Raw genomic sequence first — 26,725 nt, 5'->3', positions numbered from 1 at the left:
GACGACACCACGAACCTGAGCCAACAAGGGGAATTTCGACTCCTTCCCACGCCTTGCCGTGCATAGAATTGCCATGTCTGGGGAAAAGGGGATCCTGGGAGTTGAGTCAATGCCGGTTGATTGGACTTTTAAGGACCCCGGATAGAGGCAACACACCCATATGGCTCCGGCTCTATGTTGACGGCACCCCTGGGCCCAGGGGAAAATACCTTTTTTTTTATCTCTCTCTCTTCACATGTTCGTCTTTCTCTCTCACTTTTGATATCTCCTGTCTACTCATCGCTTCCACTTACTTCTTGGCAGCAAGGGTTAATTTTGTGTATCATATTTGGCCTTCAGTATATATATTCGGTTATAGTGGCGGTGTATAGCTGACGTCTGCAGGCTTTTAAACCTGCAGCGTCCCCATGTTGGACTTCGTGGTGGGTGGCTATTAGCACCACTGAATTTTGAAACCCTGTTATGGCAGAATCCTTCCCTCACCTTCGAGATAAGACAGGTCGCACCAAAGTACCATCATTTCCGACTTAGATCACTTTCCTTATTATCACGTCTTACATAGTGAAGGAACAACAAGTATGTGCGAACTGTTCTTTTTCATTGTGTCAAAATCATTAGGAGAAGCAATTGGCAAAGACTACAAGGCCTTAAAAATGATAATCGGAGAACTTCCCATTGAATTGAAGAACCAAGATCAAATCGAAAAGTTGTACGATCTTGTCACCATTGGCAACACAGATGTCACGATCACCGCACATCGCTCACTAAACACATGTAGGGGCGTCATCTCAGAAGACAACTTCCTCAGCCTGAGGGATGAGGAGCTCCTCGAGGACTTCCAGGACTAAAATGTAATTAAGGTGCAATGTTGAAACGTTGTTGCTCTTTTTTCGCACAATGTGCAGGTTCGACCTGGGAGGTCCGAGGAGCCACCTCAGGACACTTCCCGAAGGACGAGTGCATTTTAAGCAAGCACTTAGTAACAATAACACGAAAGCACTTGACCCCCAAATATAAGAAGTCCTATCTCTCGGACACAGTTACATAAAAATACAGCAGGTGTATATTAGTCCCTAAACACGAGTCCTAAGCACTCAGTTTCTACACAGAGTGTGTCGCGGAATGTCAAAGGAGTGGCGTCTTGCCCACGTCGTTGCGTAGGAGCCTGGGTGCGAAGCACGGGGTCGATGCTGTTGGCGTCGTAGTTGGCAACAGCTTTAGGCAGCCACACAAGCTGTAGGAAAAGCAGCCTTCCTAGGCTGCCGACAGACACTGCACCACCTGACGCTGCATTTCACGCACTGGCTTCAAGGTAGAGTCCCGTCCGGACAGCCTCGCCTGAGCTCGAGCCCGAAGATCGACAGCTCAGACCTGCCCACGGGCACGGGAACGGCAGCACAGCCTGGTAGTTCTGGAGCCCCTCAGGTCACCGGTCTATGGAGGTAGCAGCCTTGGCTCTGGTACGAAACCCGACCGTCCTGATGCGTGGCTCTTCTTCCTCTGGCCACCGCTGTGACTCTTCTTCTTTTTCCCTGCCTCACACGTGCTTCGAATAACGCTGCGTCTGCATCGAATTGGCACTTCAGTCGTTTCTTGTTATTTATTAACATCTGTGCCATCTTCTTTCTTGCCGACTTCGAACTTGGTTCATGGCATGCACTTCAAATTCTGCTCGCCCCGTTTCAAGTTCCACGCACTCCACCCATTTTGAATTCCATGCACTCCATCACAAATGATCACAATCAAAAGAAACAGCTTCCAACTAAGCACATCATTCTCACTTTTGCAAGTAGCAATCTCCCAAGCTGACTCTATGCAAGATATCTGAAGATCAATCTCAGACCGTATGTATCGAACCCGAGGCGCTGCCTTAAGTGCCAATGGTTCGGTCACGCTTCACAATCATGCAGAGGTAAAGCCACATGTGCAAGCAAATGAAAACTAAAGAATCCCAGTGTTGCGTCAACTGTCAAGATGATTGCGCCTGTTCTCGATTTTGCCCTGGCTGGAGTAAGGAGAAAGAGGTGATTGAGTTGAGCTAGGGCAGCACCACGACGGCCTCACGAGCCTGCAGGATCCACGGTCAGTGGTACCTCCACCTGTTCCCTTGGTGTTAGCAGCGTCTGCTGCTCCATTAACATTGATCAAAGTGGGCCTGCAGACTTCATCTGTAAGGTCCGCAATGCAAGGTCCGCGACTCAATAGAATACCAAGGCCCGAGAGGCGCGTCTCAGTGCCTAGCTCTCAATCCTCCAGTGCCTCTGACAAGGCTATGGAGGTCAATAAAAAAAAAAAAAAGGACGCTACAGAAAAAAAAAATTGCGTATTAGTAAAGTACAAGTTCATAATCCTGAAAACACTAGTCTTACCACGAGACTCTGACACTTGGTAATCGAGAAAACGTGTGAAAAGAAAATGCGGGTGGAGACACGACTTTGAGATTCCTGCATGAAATGCCGTGCAATAATAGATTTTGAAGGTGTCTGCTGGGTCCTACGTAGCTTCTAATTTATAAAAATTAAGTAGATATCTTCTGTGGCTGCCGTAGACCTAGCATAAGAAGTTTCGAAAAATTTCATTGAGCCAATATCACGAAGATATGAAAAAGTACATTTTAAAATTTTTGACACCACGCACACTAGTTTCAATGCAAAATTTAGAAATTAAACTTTAAATTTATTCCTTCCACTAATAATGAGCTTAATGAGTTAGTGAAACTTATGGCATTAGAGTTCCTAGAGTGCAGTTTGTCAATCTAAGCTAAGTTTCTCTTTAGTGTCCCTTTAAGCATAGGTCGTGCTGGCGCACACACATTGTTTAAACAAACATTAATGGCCTTGTGATCAGAAATTCCATTGAAAACATTGCACAGATATCCCTTCTTTACCATTTCATCGCAGACAAAAAAAAATATATCTAAGACAAAATCTTTGTGCATCGTATCATCGATCAGCTGAGGTAGATCAAAAGCTGTAGACATGTCAATTAGTCAATCAAAATTTCGGCTTTCATGACCAGTTGATATTAATGGATGCCAATCTATAGCAAGGGCATTAAGACATATTTTCACCCTTGAAAACAGGTTTTCCAGGAGAAGTGAAGTTCACTTTTTTTCTTGTGCAAAGCTGCCCGGATATCTGCTTTATGCAGAGTGAAAAGTCTTCTTTGAATAGTTTTGTGTCCTTCAATTTACTTGCATTACTCAAAAAGTGATCTTGATTCTGAAATTGTGCAACTTCATAACAACAGGACTCGAGTTATTGCACTCCCACCCTATGAAAATGTTCTATGTTGTAGTCCTTAACGTCTAGTTTTGATGTAATCAGTCTGTTACAGTCTCTAATAATTCATCAAATGTTTCACGAGAGCATTCAGCTAAGTAGTATATTAGCAGATTATTTCTTCAGTACCTCTTTTCTAAGTCGTCATTTCTGTGATCTAATGGACTCGAAAGTCAATTATGGCTTTATCTAGGTCAAATGCACGCAGGACAACTTCAGCAATCGGTGCGATAGATTGTTCTGTTTTAGTTAATCGCTTTTCAAAAGATGCAACCCTAGAGGAAAGACTTTATATCTCTTACCTAATTTTTGTCAGTTTCAAGAGTTTTTCGAACAACATTTTTTTCTTTATTGGGTCCAGGGTTAGTTTCCACATCTCTGCACAAGAGCAACAACACCCAAAACATCTATCAACAAAACAAAACACATTTATGAGAGCTGCAGGAGAGCCTGGCAGGAGCAGTAAAAAACATTTGTCATATTTGTAGCTCTTGAAATTTTACATCAGACTTACCTCCAAGATAGGGAGAGCATAAGATTTTGGAGAGAGTGCATGCTATAGGGAACTGTTCTTGACCATCTATTCTTGTTTTACTTCACTTAGTTCTCATTTCCAAATGATTTGATTTGCTTAATCACTTTTAACTTTCTCAATATTGGGAAACCCTTGCTCTTAAAGGCATATGAAATGTTTCATAATGCCTCGAGCATAATAGCTTGTATCATACGATATCGTTGCTCGTGGATTGTATGTGCTGCTATAGAAAAGACAATGAAGATTAGCAGACGAAAGAGGATGATGGGTTCGCTTGGCCAGTTATCAGACCAGCCTGATGTTCTGCTGGCCTCCAGCTGCAGGTTTCCGTCACATTATAACGAGACACGAGCATAATAGCTTTGTTGATTATTTTTCACGTTCTGGGCTGGGACAGGGAAACGAGAAAGAAGAAGAGCGTGAGTGAGGGACGCGGAGACGCTCAAGTGACAGCAGAGCGCTTCCGAGCGCAGTTAAATAAACATTTTTTGCCTTATACCTTAAAGCCGGAGTTGAGTCTGATCGCAGTGTCTGGAACGCCATCGTCTTAATATTGGTGCCGAAAAACCGGGATTAAAAACTAGGACCTTACGGACGGCTACCAGTCAACTGCAGCGGCATGGAGCGACTGAAGTCGAAGCGGACGTCGCGGCGAGCACAGAACACGAGGATTATAAACGAGGCAAGTGAGCTCCTCGCTAACGACTCTGCCTCCTATGACCAGCTCAACTCCATATATGAGAGGCTGAAGGCTAATAACGAAGAGCCTAAAAACCTGAACAACGAGATTGAGCTGCATATACCTGACGAGGAGTTCGAAGTCGAGTATAACGCTGTCTTACAATACGAAGACAGTGCTACGCGCATTCTCCCAGAGATTCTCAGCAAGAAAGATCGCATGCTTAGGACATCGACCGGAACTTAAGAAACAGTTGCCCAAACAGTCGCAGCAACATCAGACGGAACTGGAGTTAAATTGCCTAAACTGACAATAGCTACTTTTCTTGAAGACCTATGCAAGTGGACCGAATTTTGGGAACAATTTTACCAAATTGTTCATAGTAACAATCGCATCACTGCCACAGAGAAGTTTCATTACCTGCGACTGTATCTTATAGGAGACGCTGCATCAGTAATTGCGGGCCTTTCGACAACAGAAAGTTGCTGCAGTGATGCCATCAAAATGCTACAGAAGCGATTTGGGAACAAGACGCGCCTGGAGCAAGAATATTTTGCCAAGCTACGGATGTTGAGCCCTGTCCGTTCATCGACTGACACCAAAGCACTACTCGGCTTGTACGACCAAGTTCTCGTGAATATCCGAAGCTTAGAGACTTTGGGTGTGCACAAGTCGTCATTTTGGTCAATGCTCTGCGACATCCTACTGCATGCTCTTCCACAGGACATAGTCGTGCAGTATCATCGATCATGTGCCGTCCAGTTGGCATATGACTCGAGAGCTGAAGCTACACCCGTGGGACTGGACCGTGTGCTCAACTTCCTGTGTATTGAGCTGGAAAGCCTGGAAAAGAGTGATTTTGAAGATGCCAAAGGACGAGAACATGGAACACTCCCCGTGGCCAGTCAGGCGACGTACTCTCAACGTGGGAAACCGACGTTATATAACCTGTGCTTCACAGCAACTCGTTACGAGAAAAAAGGACAACTGCGTATTCTGCTCGTCCAGCCATCACGGATCGGAAGCCTGCACAGCTGACTTGTCACTGACGCAGAAGGAACTGCTTTCCAACGACAAAAGGTGTTTCGGCTGCACCATCAAAGGACATCGGGCACGGGACTGCAAAAAGAGGATTTCCTGCTCCAGATGCCAAGCTCGACACACTACAAGCATGTGCGATCCCGACAGGTGTTTGCGGAAGTCAGACTATGCTAACAAGAACTACGAAAAAACTACGACAGTCTGCGTATCACTTGGAAGAAGACCCGTCAAGGAAGGCTCTACCACTTGCATTTTTCTTCAGACTTTCAGAGCATGGGCCATGAATGATGACACCTGCCGCTACATACGAGCCGTTTTTGATGGTGGCAGTCAGAGGACTTTCGTAACTGAAGATCTGTCCAAGCACCTCAAGCTGAAAAGCATGGGAGCAACTCGAATAGCCTTCAATACTTTCGCAAATACATCGGACCAAGAGGCTAAGAGGCGTCGCATAGTAGAACTACGACTGCGAAGCCAGTTTTCCGACGCGGAAATAGTCTTAACTGCAATAGAGATCCCAAGCATCTGCCAAGACATCGCAGAGACTGCAATGGACGTAGCCTTCGTTGCGTCTTTCAAGAAGCTGGGAAACGATGTTGCCGATGAGCTCCAACATCCATCTATCATAACTAAGAGTGGCATCAGCGTACTTATCGGGTCCGATCAGATGTGGAAAGTGTTGACCGGTGAAGTTTCACGGTGCGAAGGCAACGAATCATTGATCGCACTGAACTCCAAGCTTGGATGGACCTTTTAGGAAAGCACATCGCACTTGGTGTCCCGACCAACTACTTCAAAAATGATGGTGTGTGTGCTAAAAGCCCAAGCTACCGATTTTGACGATATTTTGCGCTCCTTTTGGGAACTTGAAAACACAGGAATTACGGACACGATAAACAAGCTACCTGAAATGAGCAACACCATGAGGCATTTTGAGCAAACGATTAGCTTTATAAACGGAAGATATGAAGTGACCCTCCCTTGGAAGGATAATTTCAAGCTTGCAAGCAACAGGCAAGTAGCCGTTACTCGACTGGACAAGCTTGTCAATTGTCTCGACTCCAGGAAAGGACTGCTCGAAACGTATGACCGTACCATAAGGGAGTACTTGAGGGCAGGACACGCCGAAGTAGTCAGTGACGTATCTGCAGAGGTGACAAAATTATATTACATGCCGCACAAGGAAGTCATGCGGGAACAAGCACTGATGACGAAAATGAGAGTGGTGTTTGACGCTTCGTCACATGCCAAATGATGCAAGTCCCTTAATGACTGCCTTGAAAAGGGTGACAACTTATACCAAGACCTCGTGCAAATTCTGCTACGCTTCAGGTCGCACCCGGTGGCAGTTATCGCGGACATAGAAAAGACATTCCTTCAGATTGCGATTCGGGAGGACGACAGAGACGCTTTCCGCTTTCTCTGGTTTGCAGAAGGAGATTTATCCAAGGGCAAGCTGCAAGAGTGGAGGATGACACGAGTGCCTTTTGGAGCTACATGTAGCCCGTTTTTGCTCACAGCTACTATTCTCTACCACGTGAAAAGAGCACCGGCTGTCATGGCACAAACAGCGCAAACTCTTGCCGAGCCGTTTTACGTGGATGACTTAGTCACTGGTGCCGACACAAAAGAGGAAGCCGCTAAACTATGCCGAGAAGCTCGCACAATAATGAAATCGGCCAGCATGACATTGCGAAAATGGACAACAAATTCAGCAAATTTGATGCGCATGCTTGAAAATCAAGTGGAATATACTAGTAATGAGATGGTCGTTCTTCACGAAATGTCGGTCAAGGTTCTGGGTTTGGTTTGGAATCCTGCAAAGGATGAATTCAACTTTTCGGTTGAAAATCTACTCCGGTTTTTGACAGCACAGACGAATACAAAACGATTTGTCTTGCAGTCAGCATCAAGAATGTTTGACCCATTGGGATTTGTAGGACCATATACTATTGCCATACGAATATTGTTTCAGAGACTGTGGATACGAGGAATTGGCTGGGATGAAGTACTACCCAATGACCTGCAAAAAGAATGGAATGATTGGGTCATCCAGCTGCCGCAACTGCAAGACGTCGTCGTTCTTCGCTATCTGGGCGGCGGAGCAAGGAAGCTTAATGTGCTTCAAGTACATGTTTTCTGCGATGCCAGTTCAGCGGCATACGGAATAGCGATATATGTCGTATCAAGTCCTGAGGAGCCGATACTGTTGATTGCGAAGTCCCGTGTCGTACCCATTAAGGAGACAACGCTACCACAATTGGAGCTGCTGGCTGCCTTAATCGGCTCAAGAATGTTGGCATACGTGAAAATCGCTTTGAGGAATGTTCAATTTGACTACACGATGTGGACAGATTCTGCCATTATGTTGTCATGGATAAAAGGTGACGTCAAAAAGTGGAAACAGTTCATAGCCAACAGAGTCAATGAAACTAGGTGCACTACAGATCCATCAAAGTGGAGATACTGTCCTGGAACAGACAACCCGGCTGACCTACTCACACGTGGCGCGGCGCTTGAAAGACTGCTGTGCAGCTCGAAATGGTGGCATGGTCCCGAGTGGCTAACTAAACCGATGTCTGAATGGCCCCTACAGTTCAGTGAACTAGACATAGCGGAAGCCACCCGAGGTGAAGTTACAACAGTCCACGTCGCACTGATGACACGCTTCTCAGTTCCAATAATTGATATTCAACGGCACAGCAGGCTTCAGCACCTACTCAGAGTCACTGCGTGGATTTTCAGATTTACTGACCAATTCAGAAAAAGAAGTAATCATACAGGACATCTCGTGGCAACAGAAATCCGGAACGCTGAACAGTATTGGATAAGATGTACACAAGAGTAAGGCTTTCTTGAGGAACTCACCACTTTGACCAATGGCCAACCAGTCGAGTCTACATCTCGAATCGCTGAACTACGCCCTTACATAGACAAAGACGGAATTCTTTGGGTTGGAGGCCGTTTATCCCTCATGCATTCCACACAAGATGTCAAGCACCTAATCGTAATGCCGTCAAGCCACCACTTTTCGACACTTTTGGCAAACAGAGCCCATCTTCAAGTCTTACATGGAGGAGTTAGAGATACACTTACGCAGCTTCGGGAACACTACTGGATTTGTCAAGCTCGCTCTTTGGTAAAAATAGTGCTGCATGGCTGCAATATATGCAAGCGTTTCAGTGCGGGCCCAGGAAGTGCTGAGACTGCTCCGTTAACGAGTCATCGAGTGTCACCAATGAACCCGTTCGAAGTTGTAGGAGTCGACTTCGCGGGCCCTTTGTATGCACGCACGGAGAAAGGGGACATGAAGTGCTACGTTGCACTTTTTACGTGCGCCGTATCTAGAGCCGTGCATCTCGAGCTTGTCTCAGAAATTACATCCGAGGCTTTCCTGCTGTGCCTACGGCGATTTGCAGCTTGGAGAGGATTACCTAGGGTGATCTATTCTGACAACGCACGAAGCTTTCACAAGACATCGGCAGATATAAAGCGGCTACACCGAATGTTCTCTGAAGAGGACGTCGCTGGTCACCTCAGCACCAACGGCATTTCGTGGAAGTTTATAGCACCAAATGCTCCTTGGTGGGGTGGATGGTGGGGAGCGCCTTGTACGATCAGTGAAGCTTCCGCTGTGAAAAATTATCGGCAAAGCTCGTCTGAACTACGAAGAAATATCGACAGTGCTGGCGGAAGTTGAAGCAGTGGTAAACTCTAGGCCTCTGACTTTCATCGAGACAGATGCAGGAGAACCTTGCACTTTGACGCCAGCCGAACTTCTCCTTGGACGAAGGTTGACTTCCATACCGTATGCGACCACTGACGAAGTCAACAGTAATTCCAAACGATCAGACGCCGTACGCAGACACAACTACAGGAAGCTGCTGGTTGAAAGTTTTTGGAAGCGTTGGCAAAAATAATACCTGTTGCAATTACGATCTGCACACTTTGCCGACATGAAATCAAATACAGCATTGAAGCAAGGGGACATCGTTCTCGTGCATGTGGACAACACGCCACGCCAGCTATGGAAGCTTGCAAGGGTCACGGAAGTGTACCGCAGCGCAGACGGTCTCATTCGTTCTTGCAAGGTCAAGTTGCAAGGCGGTCACCTTGCGATCAGGCCGATACAAAGACTGTACCCACTTGAACTATGTGTTTAACTTTGCGCGGCCGGGAATGTTGATTATTTTTCACGTTCTGGGCTGGGACAAAAAAACGAGAAAGAAGAAGAGCGCGAGGGAGGGACGCAGGGATGCTCAAGTGACAGCAGAGCGCTTCCGAACGCAGTTAAATGAACAAGTATTTTCGCCTTATACCTTAAAGACGGAGTTGAGTCTGATCGCAGTGTCTGGAACGCCATCGTCTTAATAGCTTGTATGACAGGGTAATATTTTAAAAACTATGTATAACACTAGAAAAATAAGTGTGTTATTGGAATCGGCACACTAATATACACAAACCCGTCAAATTTTATAAAAATGTGACAAGAAGTAAAAAAAAGATGTTTTCAAACTATCTGTTGCTGAAATGAGGTGCTTCATTAGCCAAGTAAAGAACATGTGAATAAAGTTTGTTTGCTTTGTCTAAATGGGGATATCTGCCCTGCTGATGCTTACCATTGCTGTGAGTGCTGTATTACAATTCCCATCAGTCTAAAGGGGTAAAAGCTAGTTTGCCTGTTGTAGGGTAATTTGAGTCATCACCTCGTTGCTTGTACATCTTCATTACAGTACTGGAAGTAAGTCACAGAAGGAGGCATGAGAAAAATGACTCAATGCTTGTGCCGTCTTCGGTATCCTTTGATGAGCCACTTGAACGGCGCAGGTTGTCTTGTGAAGAGTGATTAATATGCTACAATGTTGCCAAGAGATGTAAATTATAGCAGGCTCTGAAGGCACCAGGAAAATATGTTTCATTTAACTGGAGTTTCGTTTACAGAGAGATGCTCTGGGTTGAATTCAGGTCGATACCAACCATATGATGGCCGTTTTTCTTTGAAGCAGCAATTTCGGTGAAGAGATTTTCATAAATTGAAACTCCATTGTGCAAGCAATAAAATACATCTTACATATTGTGTTCCAGGCTGTGCACAAGCGGGAAGAAAGTTCTGGAGGTAGCAGACATGCATAAGAATGACGGTGATGAAGAGAGGTCATTCTTTCTTTACATGCGCTACTTCAGCATGGTAAACTACATCCGTATGCACAAAGACTACAAGATCAACAAGGTAGGAAACACTCTTGCTCACCTGCATATCATTGAGCTCGATTGTAGGTGGTTGAAATGAAGCAAAGCAAAAAGGTCCTGGAAGATGCATTACGCATAGTGGGGTCTTATTTCAAACGCAAACAGACAGATGTGTAATATGGAGGTTATCTCGTGTCAGCTGGGCGATGGGTTCTGGTTTTGCAAACGTGTGATAGGCACCCTTCCAGGCATAACAGTGTGAATCCTGCTTACAGATCCCGAGTAGCAAGTGATGTGATTTGCAGCTACAATATTCCATTTGTGACTTGCAGCAGAAGTCTGCGCTGGGCAAAGAAGTGCCGTACCAGCTTAAGCGATTGAAGTACCAAGTACTTAATCAAATCGCATAATGGACAGAGCCTACTTATTTCAAAGCCATTTTTTAGCGCAAAAGTGGAAAGGAAAATAAAAGAGAAGAGAAGAACATAGTGCCTAGGGTGGGCGCCACTTCTTTGACAGCTGGCGCTCTCCGGCATTAGCAATCAAGGCACGTTCAAACGTACTGTTTAATGATCGTTCTGAGTTTCGTCCAGCAGTGTTACTGAAAATTTCATATCTCTCAACCAACTTGTCATGACTGATCCACTAATAAGATGATGACCAATTGAGAGATGATTACAAATTTTTGTTTCACTGTAAATTTGCTTGGTTTATTATGTTCTGTTTATGACAAGGTGCTCTAATGTATGTATGTTAGCCGTCGGGGCCACCACTGGAAACGCGTGCCACCGTCGGTGTGATGTGCTTGGCAGAATCACTTGACCTCAGTGGCTGCATCAGCTGCTTGTGGAAAGCTGCCACATGCTTTCTGAACAAGTTTCAAGCTCCTTGTACGCTGCGATATGTTCTAATGCAGAGGTTTTCTTGCATTTTGAACTTGACTGAACCCATTGTAACAGGAGTGGATGCCTTCGAAGGTGACAAACATGCTGCTTTTAATGCTTGGTAATGCATTGCCAGATGTATGCAACAGAGCTCGGTGTTAGTCTACACAGTTACCAGTGGAACAAGAAACTGTTTCAAGCATGGGTTGTGAAGCTAGGCACTAGGTGCGCAAAGAGTACTTACACGATGAAGACTTTTGCGGCTGCGTCACGTTTGAGAGGTTGAGTGCGTAGCAGAAAGCACACACTGAGACAATCGTTCGTGCACGCTTCCCACCGGCTAATGGAGATTATCACCTGCAGGAAAGAAAAGCTGCTACCTTTTACTTTTTACAAAGCTGACACCATCTTGGAACGTTCTCGTGCGACCTCTTGATCGATGGCGCCGTGCTCAGCATCCACAATAGAGGCTGTGGACATTGTTTAGACACATTGGATTAAAAAAAAATTCATAGGGTCCCTGATGCACATAGGTCAGCGGAACTTGTGGAGCTCACTCAGACTCACTCATGAAATGTATTTTGCTCTTAAGGCTCACTCGGACTTAGACTCACCAAAGTTTTCCTGAGCCGGACTCACTTGGACTAAAATTTTCTTCATCCACACTCAAGTTCACCAAAGTGTTACTCACCTGGACTCAGACTCACGACTCCATCTGAATATGAGTTAGTCCGAGTGAGTTGACTCATGAGTTCGTTAGCCTAGAATTACTTTTATCGACCTTGGTGTTAATTCTCTTTAAGACCAGTATTTCACATAATCGGTGCTCTTCATGGCATCTTTTGATATGATACCTTTGAATACGAGTCACGAATGCTTGCTAATGAGGTAATATATCTTGAAAGGAGTGACAATGTGTGATATATTTATCAAAAACTTCCCCGGAAGAATTCGTGGGAAGCGGGGCAGGTCAAGGCATTCTTCTACAGAATTGGTGATCACTAAATAATAAAATGGTGTATGAATGACACTGCTTTGCATTTGGAATTCATGTGAGTAGATATGTGTATAAACGTGAATCCAGGTAAGGAGAATCGTAGCGCTAATGATGAGCAGATAGGATCTTCGGTCTGCAAAGAAATGTTGTGCTCACTCAGACTCGCTCAACGAATATATCTTCGCTTCGGACTCACTTGAACTCATACTCACCGAAATTTTTCTGAGCCATGCTCACTCAGACTCACCCTGATGGAAATGTTTTTCAAATGGACTCACAGAGATTCGAACTCGCCAAAATTTTACTTGTACAGACTCACTCAGACCGAGACTCACGGCTCAATCTGAGTCCGAGTGAGTGGACTCTTGAGTGAGTTTGCTGACCTATGCTCATGCATTCCCTTAAGGTGACTGGAAGGCGCAAGCCCTCTGTTCCTCCTCCTTGTCAGTCGGTGTATTGATTCTTCCCCGCCACCCTCCAAAAGCTTCCTGTACTTAACGTAGTTTTGCACGTCCTCAGTTATCAGTGGGTTGGTCAAAAGCTGTACTAAGTGATTATGTCATGTGAATACTACTTCATCATGTGATGTCATGTTATGCAGCATCAAGTCTATGTCATAATGACTCGACATTGACATCATCTGTGGTGGTAATTTTTTTTTGTATCACTCATGTTGACATCCAAACCAGTGGTTAATCTTTCCATTTGACAAGTCATGGAATGCCTTCTCCTTCGTAAGCTATAGACGATGTTGGCTGGCATATGTACCTAGCAAGCAAGTAAAATGCTATGGCTCATGTGTGCAATAACACTGTTTCAGTCAATTATGCATTCTCCTGACATGAAAACTATGTGCTAAAAATCAAAATTCGTTTGTATCACTCTCAAACTCAAGTTGGACCCCTACAACTTGAGTCTTCTTGGAGCCTTATTTATGTAAAAAAAAAAAATCACTGCCATATTCACAAAGCGAATGATGTAGAGGAGCTCGCTCAAAGGTGCAGGGGGCATTTCTCGGCGAGAACATTTTTCTAAGAAGGTAACGAGCCATCGCATGATGTGTATGTCAAAGGCTGTGTTGTCGGGCCCGTTTAGCAGCTGGCACTGCATAGTATTGGCCATGTCGATTGGCACATTAACCACCTGCCCCTTCATGTCATAGTGGCCACTGCCTTGAATCAAATGCCTGACACTCATTCGTGGCTGACGTTGAGCTATCAGGCATTCTTCAACAGATTTGAGAGCAGGCAGGTGAGGGAGCTTGGTAGGCTATCGGTACCCGTGCGTAACACTCAGCGCAGGAACTTGTCATGTACTGCCATGCCTACGAAGCGAAGAGCACTGTGGTGTAGTATAGTGACGTGGTGGTGTCTGTGAAGTGTGGTGGCACCGTGGTGTTATGTGCAACGTGCTTGAAGGCGACGGCAGTGGTACTTCTCGATTGAGCGGCGGAAAAACGATGATGACGGCGCGAAACGTCACGCATGAAACTGCGGCCCGCCAAAAGGTAGAGAAAGTTTGCGCGAAAGGTTGCACGGCCAAGGCATGAGAGGGAAGAAGAAGAAGACGAGTCGGGGGCAGAACGAGATCGAGCTGGCTAGAGTGAAGATCCTGCGTGTCACGTGACTGCGGTGTCGGGTTCTGGACCCGAACGCGTGAAGTCAGGCAAGGCGAGGACGCTCCAGCTGCCCATGGTGTACTCGGAGGTATGCGGCCTTCCAGAGTTCCAGCCGAGACTGTTCAAGGTCACGTCCCAGGTGTCCGTTCCGGCCGTGACTGTTCAAGGCCACGTCCGAGGTGTCTGGGCTTCAACTCCAGGTCCCGAACCACCCCTGGAGGGTGGAACCTTCCGAATGGTGATCACCTCCTCGAAACGAGCCAGCATTGGTAAGCAGCCGCAGTTCTTGCTAAGGCAAGGGCTACCTCGTCTTCCGCCAAGCATTGCCATGCTGGTCAGCGCGTGACTCCAGCTGCTGAGACATCGCCAGCGTCCGCCGCCTCAACCCACCAAGTCACCGCCACCATCAACGCCACTGGTGACTGCTGATTTTCATAAACATTATAGCTGGACAACTTACAGGACATGTTTTAGTTTGTCAGCTTAGTTAGACTCGATGTCTGTACATTGGATTTTCATCTCTTTTTTTCTCTTAATTATGCCTAAAGTTTCTGTGAAAACGATCATAAAGTGTTTTGTATGTGATAAAGCTGTTCACAGGGCCTCGGATTGCCGAACCAAGCTTAAACAACATTACTGTGGATATTGCCATAAGCCAGGGCACGATACTAAGGTCTGCACGAAAAGAGATGGCTCTATGAAGAAAACATCTTGTTTGCTGTCTCCTGAAGAGGAACCCACTGAACGTACTGATCCACCATCCAACGAACCAGAGAGAAATGTTGCTAGCACGGTGAGAACTCACCCAAAAGCTGTGGCTCGCCAGATGCCGGTTTTGCAGGGCCTAGTATTTGGCCAGACAGTTTCAGTGCTGCGAGACACGGGAAGCGATACGATAGTAGTCCATCGAGCTCCGTTGCCAGATGAAGCTCTAACTGCTACTACTGATACGTTTTTCCTCGCCGATGGCAGTAGTATTGTGTTCCGGTGGCAAAGGTTGAAATCCAGTCACCCTATTTTTCGGGTATTTCAGTGGTCAAATCCATGACAAGACCTTTGTACGATGTCATCGTTGGCAATATTCCAGGAGCAAGGGAAGTCCGAAATCCCAACGAAAAGTGGAAATATAGAATTCCGTGAAGTAAGTAGAAATTGGGACATTCATGTGTAAGAGGAACGAAGGAAGAAGATTTGCCAGATTCTGTGTTGGTTGGTGTCAAGAGCTAAGAATGGTCGATGTCATCTAAGGTTGACATGAAGACATTGAATTTGACCAGAGAGGATGTGAGCAAAGCTCAAAAAGAAGACAGAACTTTAGATTCATGTAGAAAGAAAGTTGGTCAAGTGTCCCGAGAAAAATGTGCAACTCACTCATTCAAGATAGAAAAGGGAATTTTATACCGTTGCTACCAGGGACCTTCAGACAAAATGATCCAACAAGTGGTGCTACCCCAAAAATTGCGTAGTCAAGTGTTGGCTTTGGCTCACGAAACCTTGACGTCTGGGCATCAGAGAATGAAAAGGACCATCAACCGCATTTTAAGCGCATTCTACTGGCCTGGCATTCAAAAGGCAGTGAAAACGTATGTACACTCTTGCGACATATGCCAGCGGACCTATCCTAAGAACAAAGTTGAAAAGGCCCCACTTGGTCGCATGCCTTTAATTGACACTCCTTTTGAAGGAGTGGCGGTGGACATCATAGGACCTTTAAAGCCCACATCGCATACGGGGAACCGCTACATACATACTGGTAGACTTCGCTACTCGACACCCAGACGCGGTAGCTCTGCCATCGATTGATTCCGCTACTGTCGCCGAGGGATTAATCTAAAGGTTTTCTCGCATTGGGTTTCCTAATGAGATACTGTGCGATGAGGCGTCATGCTTTACATCTGAGCTAATGAGAGAAGTGAACGATTTGTTAGCCATTAAGCATGTCAGATCGACGCCTTACCATCCCATGTGTAATGGTTTGGTGGAGTGATTCAATGGTACGTTGAAGCAAATGCTGTGGAAATTGAGTCAAGAAAAACTCAAGTCATGGGATCGATCGTTGGCACCTCTGCTCTTTGCGTGCCGCGGAGTACCGCAGACCAGTACGGGCTTCTCGCCATTCGAGTTGTTGTATGGCAGACATGTTCAAGGACCGCTTTGAGAGGCCCCGCCGCGGTGGTCTAGTGGCTAAGGTACTCAGCTGCTGACCCGCAGGTCGCGGAATCGAATCCCGGTTGCGGCGGCTGCATTTCTAATGGAGGCGGGATGGAGGCGGAAATGTTGTAGGCCCGTGTGCTCAGATTTGGGTGCATGTTAAAGATCCCCAGGTGGTCGAAATTTCCGGAGCCCTCCACTACCGCGTCTGTCATAATCATATGGTGGTTTTGGGACGTTTAATTAACCCCACATATATCATGATCATTGAAAGTGCTTACAGAAATGTCCTGGAAGGCTTGTGTAAGGTGTTCTCGTGAAGTGCCAGCAGCAAAACCTCGAGGGACCGCGGAAGTAGTTTCCTGCCTAGCACCCATTGAGACGACGCTTCCGATAGGGGGCCACTCCATAACTCATCGTGGCCAATACCTTTTTTTTTTTTTTTTTTTCAGCCGAATAAGTTTTGGTGCGGGGTTTGTTTGTATGCTTTGTCTTCGCTCTTACCACGTTCTTTCTTGATTCATGACAGCTATTGTAGGATGTTTTATTGATGTGTTGGCAACTGAAAAGTTGAAATTTCTCTATAAAGTTTAGTTTATTAAAACTGTTGATCTTCTTCACGGCCTCTGTGGCTTAGTAATGTGCACAAATAGAAACATGTGAAATAGAATGTCATCCTTGGGAACTCACCTTACCCTCATGCAGTAATTAAGTAGGACAAACTATCCCAGAAAGTTGTGCGTATACCCGAGGTGTAGTTTTGCATACATCTTTGCTGCACGTGCATCTTTCATGATAGCATATGTTTTGCCTGTTGCTTTGTGCAGTTAAAATTTTGCATTTTTATAGTTTTATTTGCTTCATTTACTCACCTGCACAACTGCAGGTATTGTAAATAAAAAAAGGTCTTAAAAACAAATGCACGCACTCGCAAATGCAGCTTGACTGCATAGAAAGCGGGGCTGCCTCTGAAATAGAATACAGTTCTATTTCGATCCAGCAAGCCAGATATAAGAAGAATGAGAATATATAAAGTGTAAATTGACCTTTCTTTCATTATCTTTTTACTTGATGTCTTTTGTAAGAATATTTTTTTCATGGAAATGGAGCTCCAAAGAAGTATATCGTCTGTCCATGATCTAATCCCACATGTTAATGCCTACGTATTGTACAATATTCATCAGCATGCACAGCACATGTTTTATACCGAACTGTGTTTTTCATGTACTCATTTCTTAGTTCCTGCTTCATAAATGGAGGAACAAAAATGGCAAGTTTGCAGATTGGATGAAAACATGTGGATGGCAGGAGCACAAACTCTCAAGTAGCATTTTCTTTAAACACACCAAACTTATAATGAACATCTCCCTTAAGCACTGTCCAGAAAGAAATGAAAATAGTACCTGACCATATGTAAGCTGCTCAAGCCCAGACCTCCAGATTGCCGAATTCCAAATAAAGCTACTGGTAGTTTTACTCATTTAAAACTACCACCATGCATCTAGCTCTTCTCAGTCCCACAAGAGCTTCAGAGATGTGCAGCTTCTTTTTCTGTGAACAAAATGGGAAACTGACTTGAACAGGCATCTTACATCTAGTATAATTATGAACTGGTCCTAATGCTTTGCTGGTTTGATGCATCTGTCTTGATGAAATTAAAATGGCACTTATAAATACAGATGCAGCTTTTTCAAGCAGATGTTTACTGTAAATAGCCATTGCTTCTCATAACAGTACTTGTACTTGCGTTGTCAGTTCCTTTCATGCCTGGGAGTTATTTGTCCAGTCAACAGCACTAAATTGGTGCGTGGATTGTGTACGTATGTAAAAAAAGGTACAACTGTAAAGAAGCAAACTTAGATGCCAAAAAGTGTGGTATCTTTCAAACGAAGTATGCTTGTGTGGTTTCCTCGCAGGACACGTACGACAAACTGATGATGGTGGATCAGTGTACTAGGGTGATGGACACCCTCGAGCAGCAGAAGAGAAGCCTCCGGAAGCGGTTGGTAGCAAGATTGTTGAACCTCAGTGCAACTATGTAATACGTGTCAGAAAAAAATTTTGATTTTGTGACTGTCCTTGCAGCGAACGAGATTTTCATATTTGTATTAATGATTCGGTACGTTTCGAAGTTCATCCCATCGTGCTATTTTGCATCGCGCATTAATAAGGCCATTCATATTGAAAAATTTTGCTGTCATAATGTGGATAACTTGGAATGTGGATTGATTGTCAGTGGTATAAGCATGTAGTGAGTTGTGTAAGACCCATCCTTGAATGGTTACACAAACGTCATATGGCACAAAGCATGAGCAGTCCAATTGAGAGGCTTAAGAAGGCAGGTTCTTTTGGTGAAACCATTGCTTCTGGGGAGCCAAGAGACAATGACGAAGAAAACCAGCCGAAGATGCTCAACTCTCCCAACACTGGGAAAAGGTGGCCAAGAAATGTCCCACATTTCGGAGAAGCTTGTGCAAATGCATCGAGTAGTGGAAGGTGTATGCACTTTACGTCACATGAAAAGACAAACACTCCATACACTTCCAGGCTTGAGTAATTTACCACATTCCACTTTCTCGAGGCATTTGTTACATCGGCCAAATCGTTAAAAGTGTCGATAATTGTCTAAGGGAGCACTGCTCATACACAGCAGGGACTGCATCGCTAACCTTTGTAAAATGTGTCTCTGCAATACCGCGTTCACCAACACATATTGGAAGAAATTTTAAGACCCAGTGTTTAAGGTAGCTGGACATTGCTTATTGTAAAAAGGAAGAGGTTGAAAGTTGTATGAGCACTGTGCTTGTTACATTGTCCGATTAGAAAAGATCTCAATGCACAAAAAACAGTTCCTGATCCTCGCATCCAAGTTTGTAAAAAATTGTTTGTCATAACCTTCAGGAATGTCTGTTCGTTCTCCTCTATAGTGAATGCTTTTCTGTAATAATGTGCATGATCAAGTAAACTGAGAATTGCCACGAATGATGTGCCAGTGATATCTTACTTGAATATATGAATGGGGGCGCTGTCTTTCTTTTTGTAGCCTCACAGTAATGTCTGCTTGAGTATTTTCGTGTAGTTAGTCTTCCTCCTGTATGTTTATTGCTATGTTTCATCGCATGCTATAAAACTGTGCTTCATAACTCTTCCAGCAGCAGGACTTACAACTATGGCTGCATTGTTCAAAATGTTTGTTATCAGCAGCTGCTCTTTTGCCATGTGACTCATGTCCCATTTGACAGCCAGTAAGTTTTAAAAAGTTGTAGAGTGAAAAAAAGAAACGTAAACATGCACAGAATAATATTTAGTTGTTAATTACTGTTTACCATGTTTGGTGATTTTTGGGGTGCCACGTATACTAATTATGCTCATGCAGAAAATATGATATTGTGGCACAGGCAAATTTCCAAGGGTTCTTTATCATTTCGTACATGAAGCAATGTTGCTGTCGATGGGATGATGGTGCATATATTTTGAAAAAGTCACTTTCTCTGCGATGTTTTGATTGGAAGCATTGCGTATGTCAAGGGATGTGTCAGGGAAGCCTGTGGTAGTTATTTAAGTTTGCTTTCATGTTGTGTGCTTCAAGCTTAACCGTGCTTTTGTTTCCTGAAGGTATGCCATCCTGAAGGATGCCAAGGAAGCAGAGTTCAAGGAGCGCAAGGCTGAAGAAGCTGCAGCAAAGTTGATGCTGAAGCCACCTTCTCCGTCACAGCCATTAGAACCAGCCAGTGATGGCGCTCTCACAAAGTCACCAGCTGGTGAGTTGTGCTTTCTGTATTAACCACTTGCCCTTTCAGTGCCTAGCAAGTCGCTCCAACACAACCACTGTGATGATGCATTGTTCATCATAAAGTCACTGCCTTAGCAAAAGTACAGTGTGCTAGACACAGGGGAGGGCTCAGAACAAGCTGCAAAAAGTGAAGCCAAAACAGGGTCAAGCAGCTTGGGGCACTGCAGCCGGTTGCTTGTAACACGTGGTCATTTAGGAGATGCATGTGTCACCACTGAAATTTTGCAGACCTAGACTTGAGGGCAAACCCATCTTAAAACATTGTTTGTTTATTTTTTCTTCAGTGATCTTCATAAAACTGCACGGGCTTAGCAGTTTTTTCTGCGGATTTTAAATATTGTCACGGGGTCATGACGTGGCCGAAGACAGGAGACTTTGCTTTGGAATTTAACTGTTTATTTGGGCGAACCTGTGCCCAGTAAACGGAAAGTCCGATTACAGTAGCAGTCTTGGACTGATAGCGGCGAACAGAGCGTCGGCCGTCGATCAACTACTGACAAGCGGCGGAGCGCATCGGCATTTATACTCTTGCCGTCGAATGTTCTAGCGTTATCGCTGGCGGTGGCGTAGGTTCCAGAATAATCTGTACAGTTCGCAGAGTAGGCGGGATCTCATTGAAATGATCTACTACAGTTCAGAAGCTTCTCGAAAACTGCAGGCGCGGTTTGCGCTGAGAATTGTGTAGTGTTTTGGGACGATAACAAAACTGGGGAACTGGAACGTGGCAATATGCACAGTTGAACCCCGCTACAACAAAACTCACAAGGCGCAGAAAATATTTCGTTAAAGCGAGATTTTCGTTGTAGTGAAATAGGAAAAAATATAGCTGATCTGAGCTAGCAAACCAAAGGAACGTTTATTCTTAAAATTTAAAACGTGTCAGCTGCTTTCTATTCTTTTTTAGTGGCCTCATGATGCGATTCACAGCCATGCATAGCAAGGCTATTGTGAAAACCACGTTGAAACAATGCCTACAGTCGCTTTTGTAAATGTACCAAACAGTTGCATCAACATGTTAACAGCAGCAGCCGCCCGCTGTCATGTGTATCTGACAACGCCGAGATGGAGGCAGGTTATTCTGGAGCGGTGACTTTTGCATTATTCTATTCCATTCGTATCATCCATCACTTGCGGCTAGCTGATTTGGTTGATAATACGTACAAACAGCTGCTCTGATTAGGTACCACACTGGCCAAGCACGAATAAAACCATAAGCTTTAGAATCAGAAAAGGCATCACTCCGCGGTGGCATGCAGCAGCTGCTGCAGCTGCATGAAGAAAACCATGAAATGCGACCGAGCTTCAGCTTTGGATCGTCTGCGTCTCAAAAGCAAGCCAGTGGCAAAAGCAGGGCCATCCCCCATGCAGCAGGGCAGTCTCATTGCCATCGCCATTGAGCAATGGCGGCGTCCATGCTTGCTGAACAGCGGCGGTTTCTGGTGGTGCGAACGCGTGTTCTAGACTTCATCGACGTATTTTCAGGTTCTCAAAATGCATTAAAGTGTTAAAGATTGGGTTTCCTGTATAGCGATAAATATCTAATCCTGGATTTCGTGGAAGCGGGACGGCAGAAGAAAAAGTGTTCGTTTTTATGCATTGACTCTTGCAATATTTATCCAATATTTATGCAACATTTATGCAATATTTATGGAATATTTATGCAATATTATGCATTATGCAAATATTTATTGCATAATATGCATTATGCATTATGCATAATATTTATGCAATATTATGCATTATGCTTTTATGCAATATTTATGCATTGACTCTTGTGGACTGCTGACAGGGAACCATGAAATTTCTGTTGTAGTGGAAGTTTCGTTGAAGCGGCGTTCGTTGTAGCGGGGTTCGACTGTAATTGCTTTTCCCGTTACTCATCTTGTTCCTGAGATAACTTAAGTTTACCCCCTATTTAGGCAGCCATAAAAAAAAAAAAAATCTTAATAGAGGCACAAATCATAGCGCAGTACGAGCGCCTTTCCAAAAACACAACTGGCAGACACATACTAGAAAGTTTAGGAATTACATATCACGCTCAGCACAATGTCAAACACGACATACCAAGCAACGTAAGGAATAGGCTGGTCATCCTTCTTTTGCCGAAGAACATGCACCCCGAATACCTCAGGGATAGATGGGAAAAGAGAGCACAGGACATACAGGGGAACTGTATGGCAAATATAAAGCGGCAGTGTTCGTGGACGCGGCCAGATATGCGTGCAGGCGTAGTTTCGCGGCCACAGTAATAGATCACCAGAACGTTAGCAAGACTAGTATCGCGGCATGCGTGGAGCTCGTGGAGACGGCAGAGGAAGTGGCTGTCACGATTTCAGTGGCCACCACCACGGCCGAAGTGGTTATCAGCGACTCTCGGACGGCATTCCGAAACTTCGCCAATAGCTGCGTCTCTCCCGAGGCGTTATGAATTTTACTTGCGGGCAAAATTTAAAATAGGGATGTTTACGTATTATGGGCACCCGCCCACACTTCCTCGCTTGCCGGCAATGAGGCAGCGCACGGGGTGGCTCGAGGGTTTTTGGACCGAACCGCCACCATCACCGCCACCTCGGCCACGACGTCGGGTGAGGAATGGGAGTGGGAGGATCGCCTCACCAGTTTCAAAGATATCACTCAGCATTACAGATTGGCAAGGTGCAAATTTCCGCCATTACATCAAAACTGAACAAAAAGCAGGTGGTCACCTGGCGACAGCTGCAGACCAGGGAGTTTCCGAACCCGTTCATCATGAATCTCTGTTACCCAGAGCTTTATGCGTCACGCTGCAAGTTTTGCGAGGCCAGGGCAACCCTGGAACGCATGCTATGGGAGTGTGCTAGAGGTGGGGCTCCAGACAAGGACGCAGCCTTGAACCGAACACACTGGGAGAGTGCTCTGCTCAACCTTGCCCTCGAAAACAACTGTGGGCCATCCAGCGGGCCGAGGCCACCGCCAAAGCTCAAGGGCTCCTGGCCGATACCTATGCGGGGATCTCTGCCCAGATCCCTGAACAACTCGGTGGACTTTTTTTTTTTAATAAAGTTGCATCTCTCTCTCATAATTAAAAAAGATACTTAAGACATGGTAACATTGACTAATGACTAGAGATTGAAAGCAAGCGGGAGCTTTAGGTTTTCGGCCTTTCTTGGTTATTTTACAGGAATATGAATCTTCTATCTTCAAGGACAGTTGGAATTTTGATGAGCAATTAATTAAAAAGGCTGGTGCTTTAAATCTGCTCACATACTTGTATTGTACATGTCGTGGACGCAGCCACAATGAGATGGCGCTATGCGTACCGCATCACGTGACGCGCACGACGATTCGGCGCAGCAGATTGCTGGCGCGAGTGTGTGCGACCGTGTCTGTCGAGCTAACATGTAGCCGCGCTAGCACGCATGGTTTAATCCAATCCTTTGACCATTAAACAGTTGTTGTTATCCGTCGGCTCGTTCGTGTTTTCAGTTCCCGACCACGACATGGTGGCAGCGGTGGGATGCGTGGAAGACACGACAACGCTGTGAAGAGGGCACCAGACAAGTAGTCTTAACAAACGCCGGCATCGAACACGGAACTTTGCAGCACCCATGGCAACGCCTACAGTGCCCACAGCTCAGCCTGCAACCCCGCTCAACCCCTTCGTCGTCGAACTGCCGGAATAGCTCGACTTTCGGCGACCCGTGGAGTGGAAGCGGTGGTTTACACGATGGGAAAGGTACCGGGTCATTTCAGGTTTGAAGAAACAAGACGACGAAACCCAGGTGAACACACTCATTTACGCGATGGGCCGTGAAGCAGAAGATGTCCTGGCGTCGCTCAAACTTTCTGACGCTGAGCAACTCAACTACAACGCGGTAACACGAGCGTTTGCGAAAAATTTCGTGCCCCGGACAAACGTGATATACGAGCGGGCGAGTTCAACAGCCGGAAGCAAGAAGCGCATAAGTCAGTCGACGCGTTCGTAACCAAACTCTATCGACTGGACGAAACCTGCGAGTACAGAGATCTCAAAGGAGAATTGATCCACGACAGGCTCGTGGTCGGCCTTGCAGACACGCAGCTAAGCGAGAACCTGCAACTTAACGCCGAGCTGACTCTTGAAGCCGGCGTCACCGCTGCACGCAACTCTAAAACGATCAAGCTGCAGCAAAAAGATCTACGGCCGCAGCGACAGGTGCCTGCGGCTGTTGACGCCATGCGTGGATGTTCGAAGATCAAAGGAAAGCCAAATCAGCGCTCTCAAAAAACACAGCGCGACCAAACTGTGCCGACGTGCAAGTGGTGTGGCTCAACAACGCACCCACCATCACGCACTATGTGCCTGGCAAACGAGAAAATATGCAGTACCTGCGGCAAAAAGGGACACTTTGCCGCCGTGTGCTTATCTGCCTCTGCGAGGAAGAAAAAGAGCACCCACCAAGCTGTTTTGGAAGAGGTTTACTTGAGTCAATTGACTGATCAACGGGACTCTGGACCGTGGAGGACTGACGTTACAGTAAATGGCTTGCAATGAAGTTCAAAGTAGACACCGGTGCAGATGTTACTGCTATACCTACAAGTCTCTACAACGAACAAGTCATGGGCAACCTGAAGCAGGCCAAGAAGCAGCTGCTGGGACCCGGCTGGACCAAAATCGCAACAATAGGTCTGTTTAGCGCAACCTTGTGCTGGAATGCCCGAGAGTGTCAACAAGAAATTTACGTGATCGACAAGTTACACGATGCACTTCTTGGACGTCCAGCAATCAACTCATTGAATATCCTTCCAAGCCTCCTCAAAGTCACAGTGTCAACAAGCAAGGTCAGTGACCCTGCTAACATTCTCTGCCACTACCCCAACTTGACTACAGGCCTGGGCCTTCTCAAGACAGAATACAAGATAATATTACTCCCCGATGCCAAGCCGAGTGCTATTACGTATCCGCGGCGAGTACCCCTACCCATGCTGCCTAGTGTCAAACGTGAGTTGGAGAGAATGGAGAACCTCGGCGTCATCAGAAAGGTCGACGAGGCCACAGAGTGGTGCGCACCTATGATAGTCGCGAAAAAGAGAGGAGGCGAGCTTCGAATCTGTGTTGACTTCGGAGGGTTAAACAAGAACATTCTGCGGGAACGAGTCGTAATGCCCACTGTCGACGAATGTTTGGCCAGACTTGCCGGAGCTACATGGTTCAGCAAGCTTGATGCAAGGGCTGGTTATTGGCAAGTTCCGCTAGCACCCGAGTCCCAGAAGTACACCACATTTCTGACACCATTTGGCAGGTTTCAGTTCCTCCGATTGCCCTTTGGAATTTCGACAGCACCCGAGTTTTCCAGAGAGAAATGCTAAGAGTTCTAGAAGGCATCGAAGGCCAAGCATGTCTACAAGACGACATTATAGCGTTTGGCCCTTCAAGGGAAGAACATGACGCACGACTGCACAAAGTACTGCAGCGCCTGCAAGAACCTGGCATCACCTTGAATGCAGAAAAATGTGTACTACATCAGCAGTCTGTGAGATTGCTGGGATACATCGTGTCGGCGAATGGTATCAGTGCCGACCCTGAAAAGGTCAACGCACTGTGTCACCTAGCAGAGCCTACAGATGTAACAGAGGTGAGGTCCTTCTTGGGAATGGCCAACCACTTGGCCAAGTTTCTCCCGGGGCTTTCGCAGCTCACAAAACCGTTGCGTGACTTGCTTCACAGCGATGCCGAATGGTGCTGGGACAAGCCACAGCAAGAAAGTTTCAACGCTGTCAAGAAAGCATAGACAAGGACTCCAGTGCTTACCCACTACGACCCTTGTAGTCATCACACTGTGTCGGCGGATGCATCGTCGTACGGTCTTGGAGCAGTCCTCCTTCAAGAGACAGTGGGTCGGAGGCTTCCAGTTGCCTATGCCTCAAGATCCCTTTCTGACACGGAGACGCGATATGCGCAAATAGAGAAAGAAGCACTGGAAGTAACATGGGCCTGCAAGCATTTCCGCTCCTATCTGCTTGGTCTGCAGTTTCACGTGGAAACTGATCACAAGCCACTGGTGCCAATGCTGTCATCAAGCCGCCTGGGCGAACTTAGTCCCCGTCTGCAACGGTTCTGTATGAGACTCCTCGAGTTCGACTACACCGTTGCCCACATCCCAGGAAAGCAAATGCATACACCCGATGTGCTCTCAAGGAAACCGCAGAAGGAAACGGACAACAGCAGCCCAAGGAGCCTCAGCAAGGTCATCGTAGAACATGAAATTCTCGCAATGGAACTTTGCCAGCTTCACACGATATGCTTGAAAATATAAAGGCAGCACAAGAGAATGATCCTGTTCTAGCAAGAGTTGGGGACTACTGCTTGACGTCGTGGCCCAAAGAAGTGGCACTACCTCGGGACGTGCAGAAGTATTCAGAATTTTACCATGAACTGACACAAGTGGATGGAATTTTGCTCAAAGGCAACCTCATTGTAATTCCACCAAGCATGCAAAGTGGTGTGCTAGAGCACTTGCATGCCAGTCATCAGGGCGTTGGGAGATGTAGGGCTCGAGCCACTCAATCGGTGTGGTGGCCAGGTATTAACCAGCAC

The 26,725-nt window shown here is 45.9% G+C and overlaps 1 protein-coding gene across 1 annotated transcript in view; it reads left to right on the top strand.

Annotated features, from left to right (window-relative positions):
• The window catches only part of LOC119172991 (ubiquitin carboxyl-terminal hydrolase 8), a 246,966-nt gene that overhangs the window by 22,860 nt on the left and 197,381 nt on the right, over positions 1–26,725 (top strand). The window contains exons 3-5 of the mRNA XM_075893916.1: positions 10,622–10,766; positions 18,293–18,378; positions 19,992–20,137. Of these exons, the coding sequence (XP_075750031.1) occupies positions 10,622–10,766; positions 18,293–18,378; positions 19,992–20,137 (377 nt within the window). The remainder of the gene's footprint in view (positions 1–10,621; positions 10,767–18,292; positions 18,379–19,991; positions 20,138–26,725) is intronic.

The sequence above is a fragment of the Rhipicephalus microplus genome, chromosome 4 (genome assembly GCF_043290135.1).
Source record: "Rhipicephalus microplus isolate Deutch F79 chromosome 4, USDA_Rmic, whole genome shotgun sequence".
Taxonomy (NCBI): Eukaryota; Metazoa; Arthropoda; class Arachnida; order Ixodida; family Ixodidae; genus Rhipicephalus; species Rhipicephalus microplus.
The sequence above is the reverse complement of the archived record's forward strand: the minus strand, read 5'-3'. Positions and strand labels throughout refer to the sequence as shown.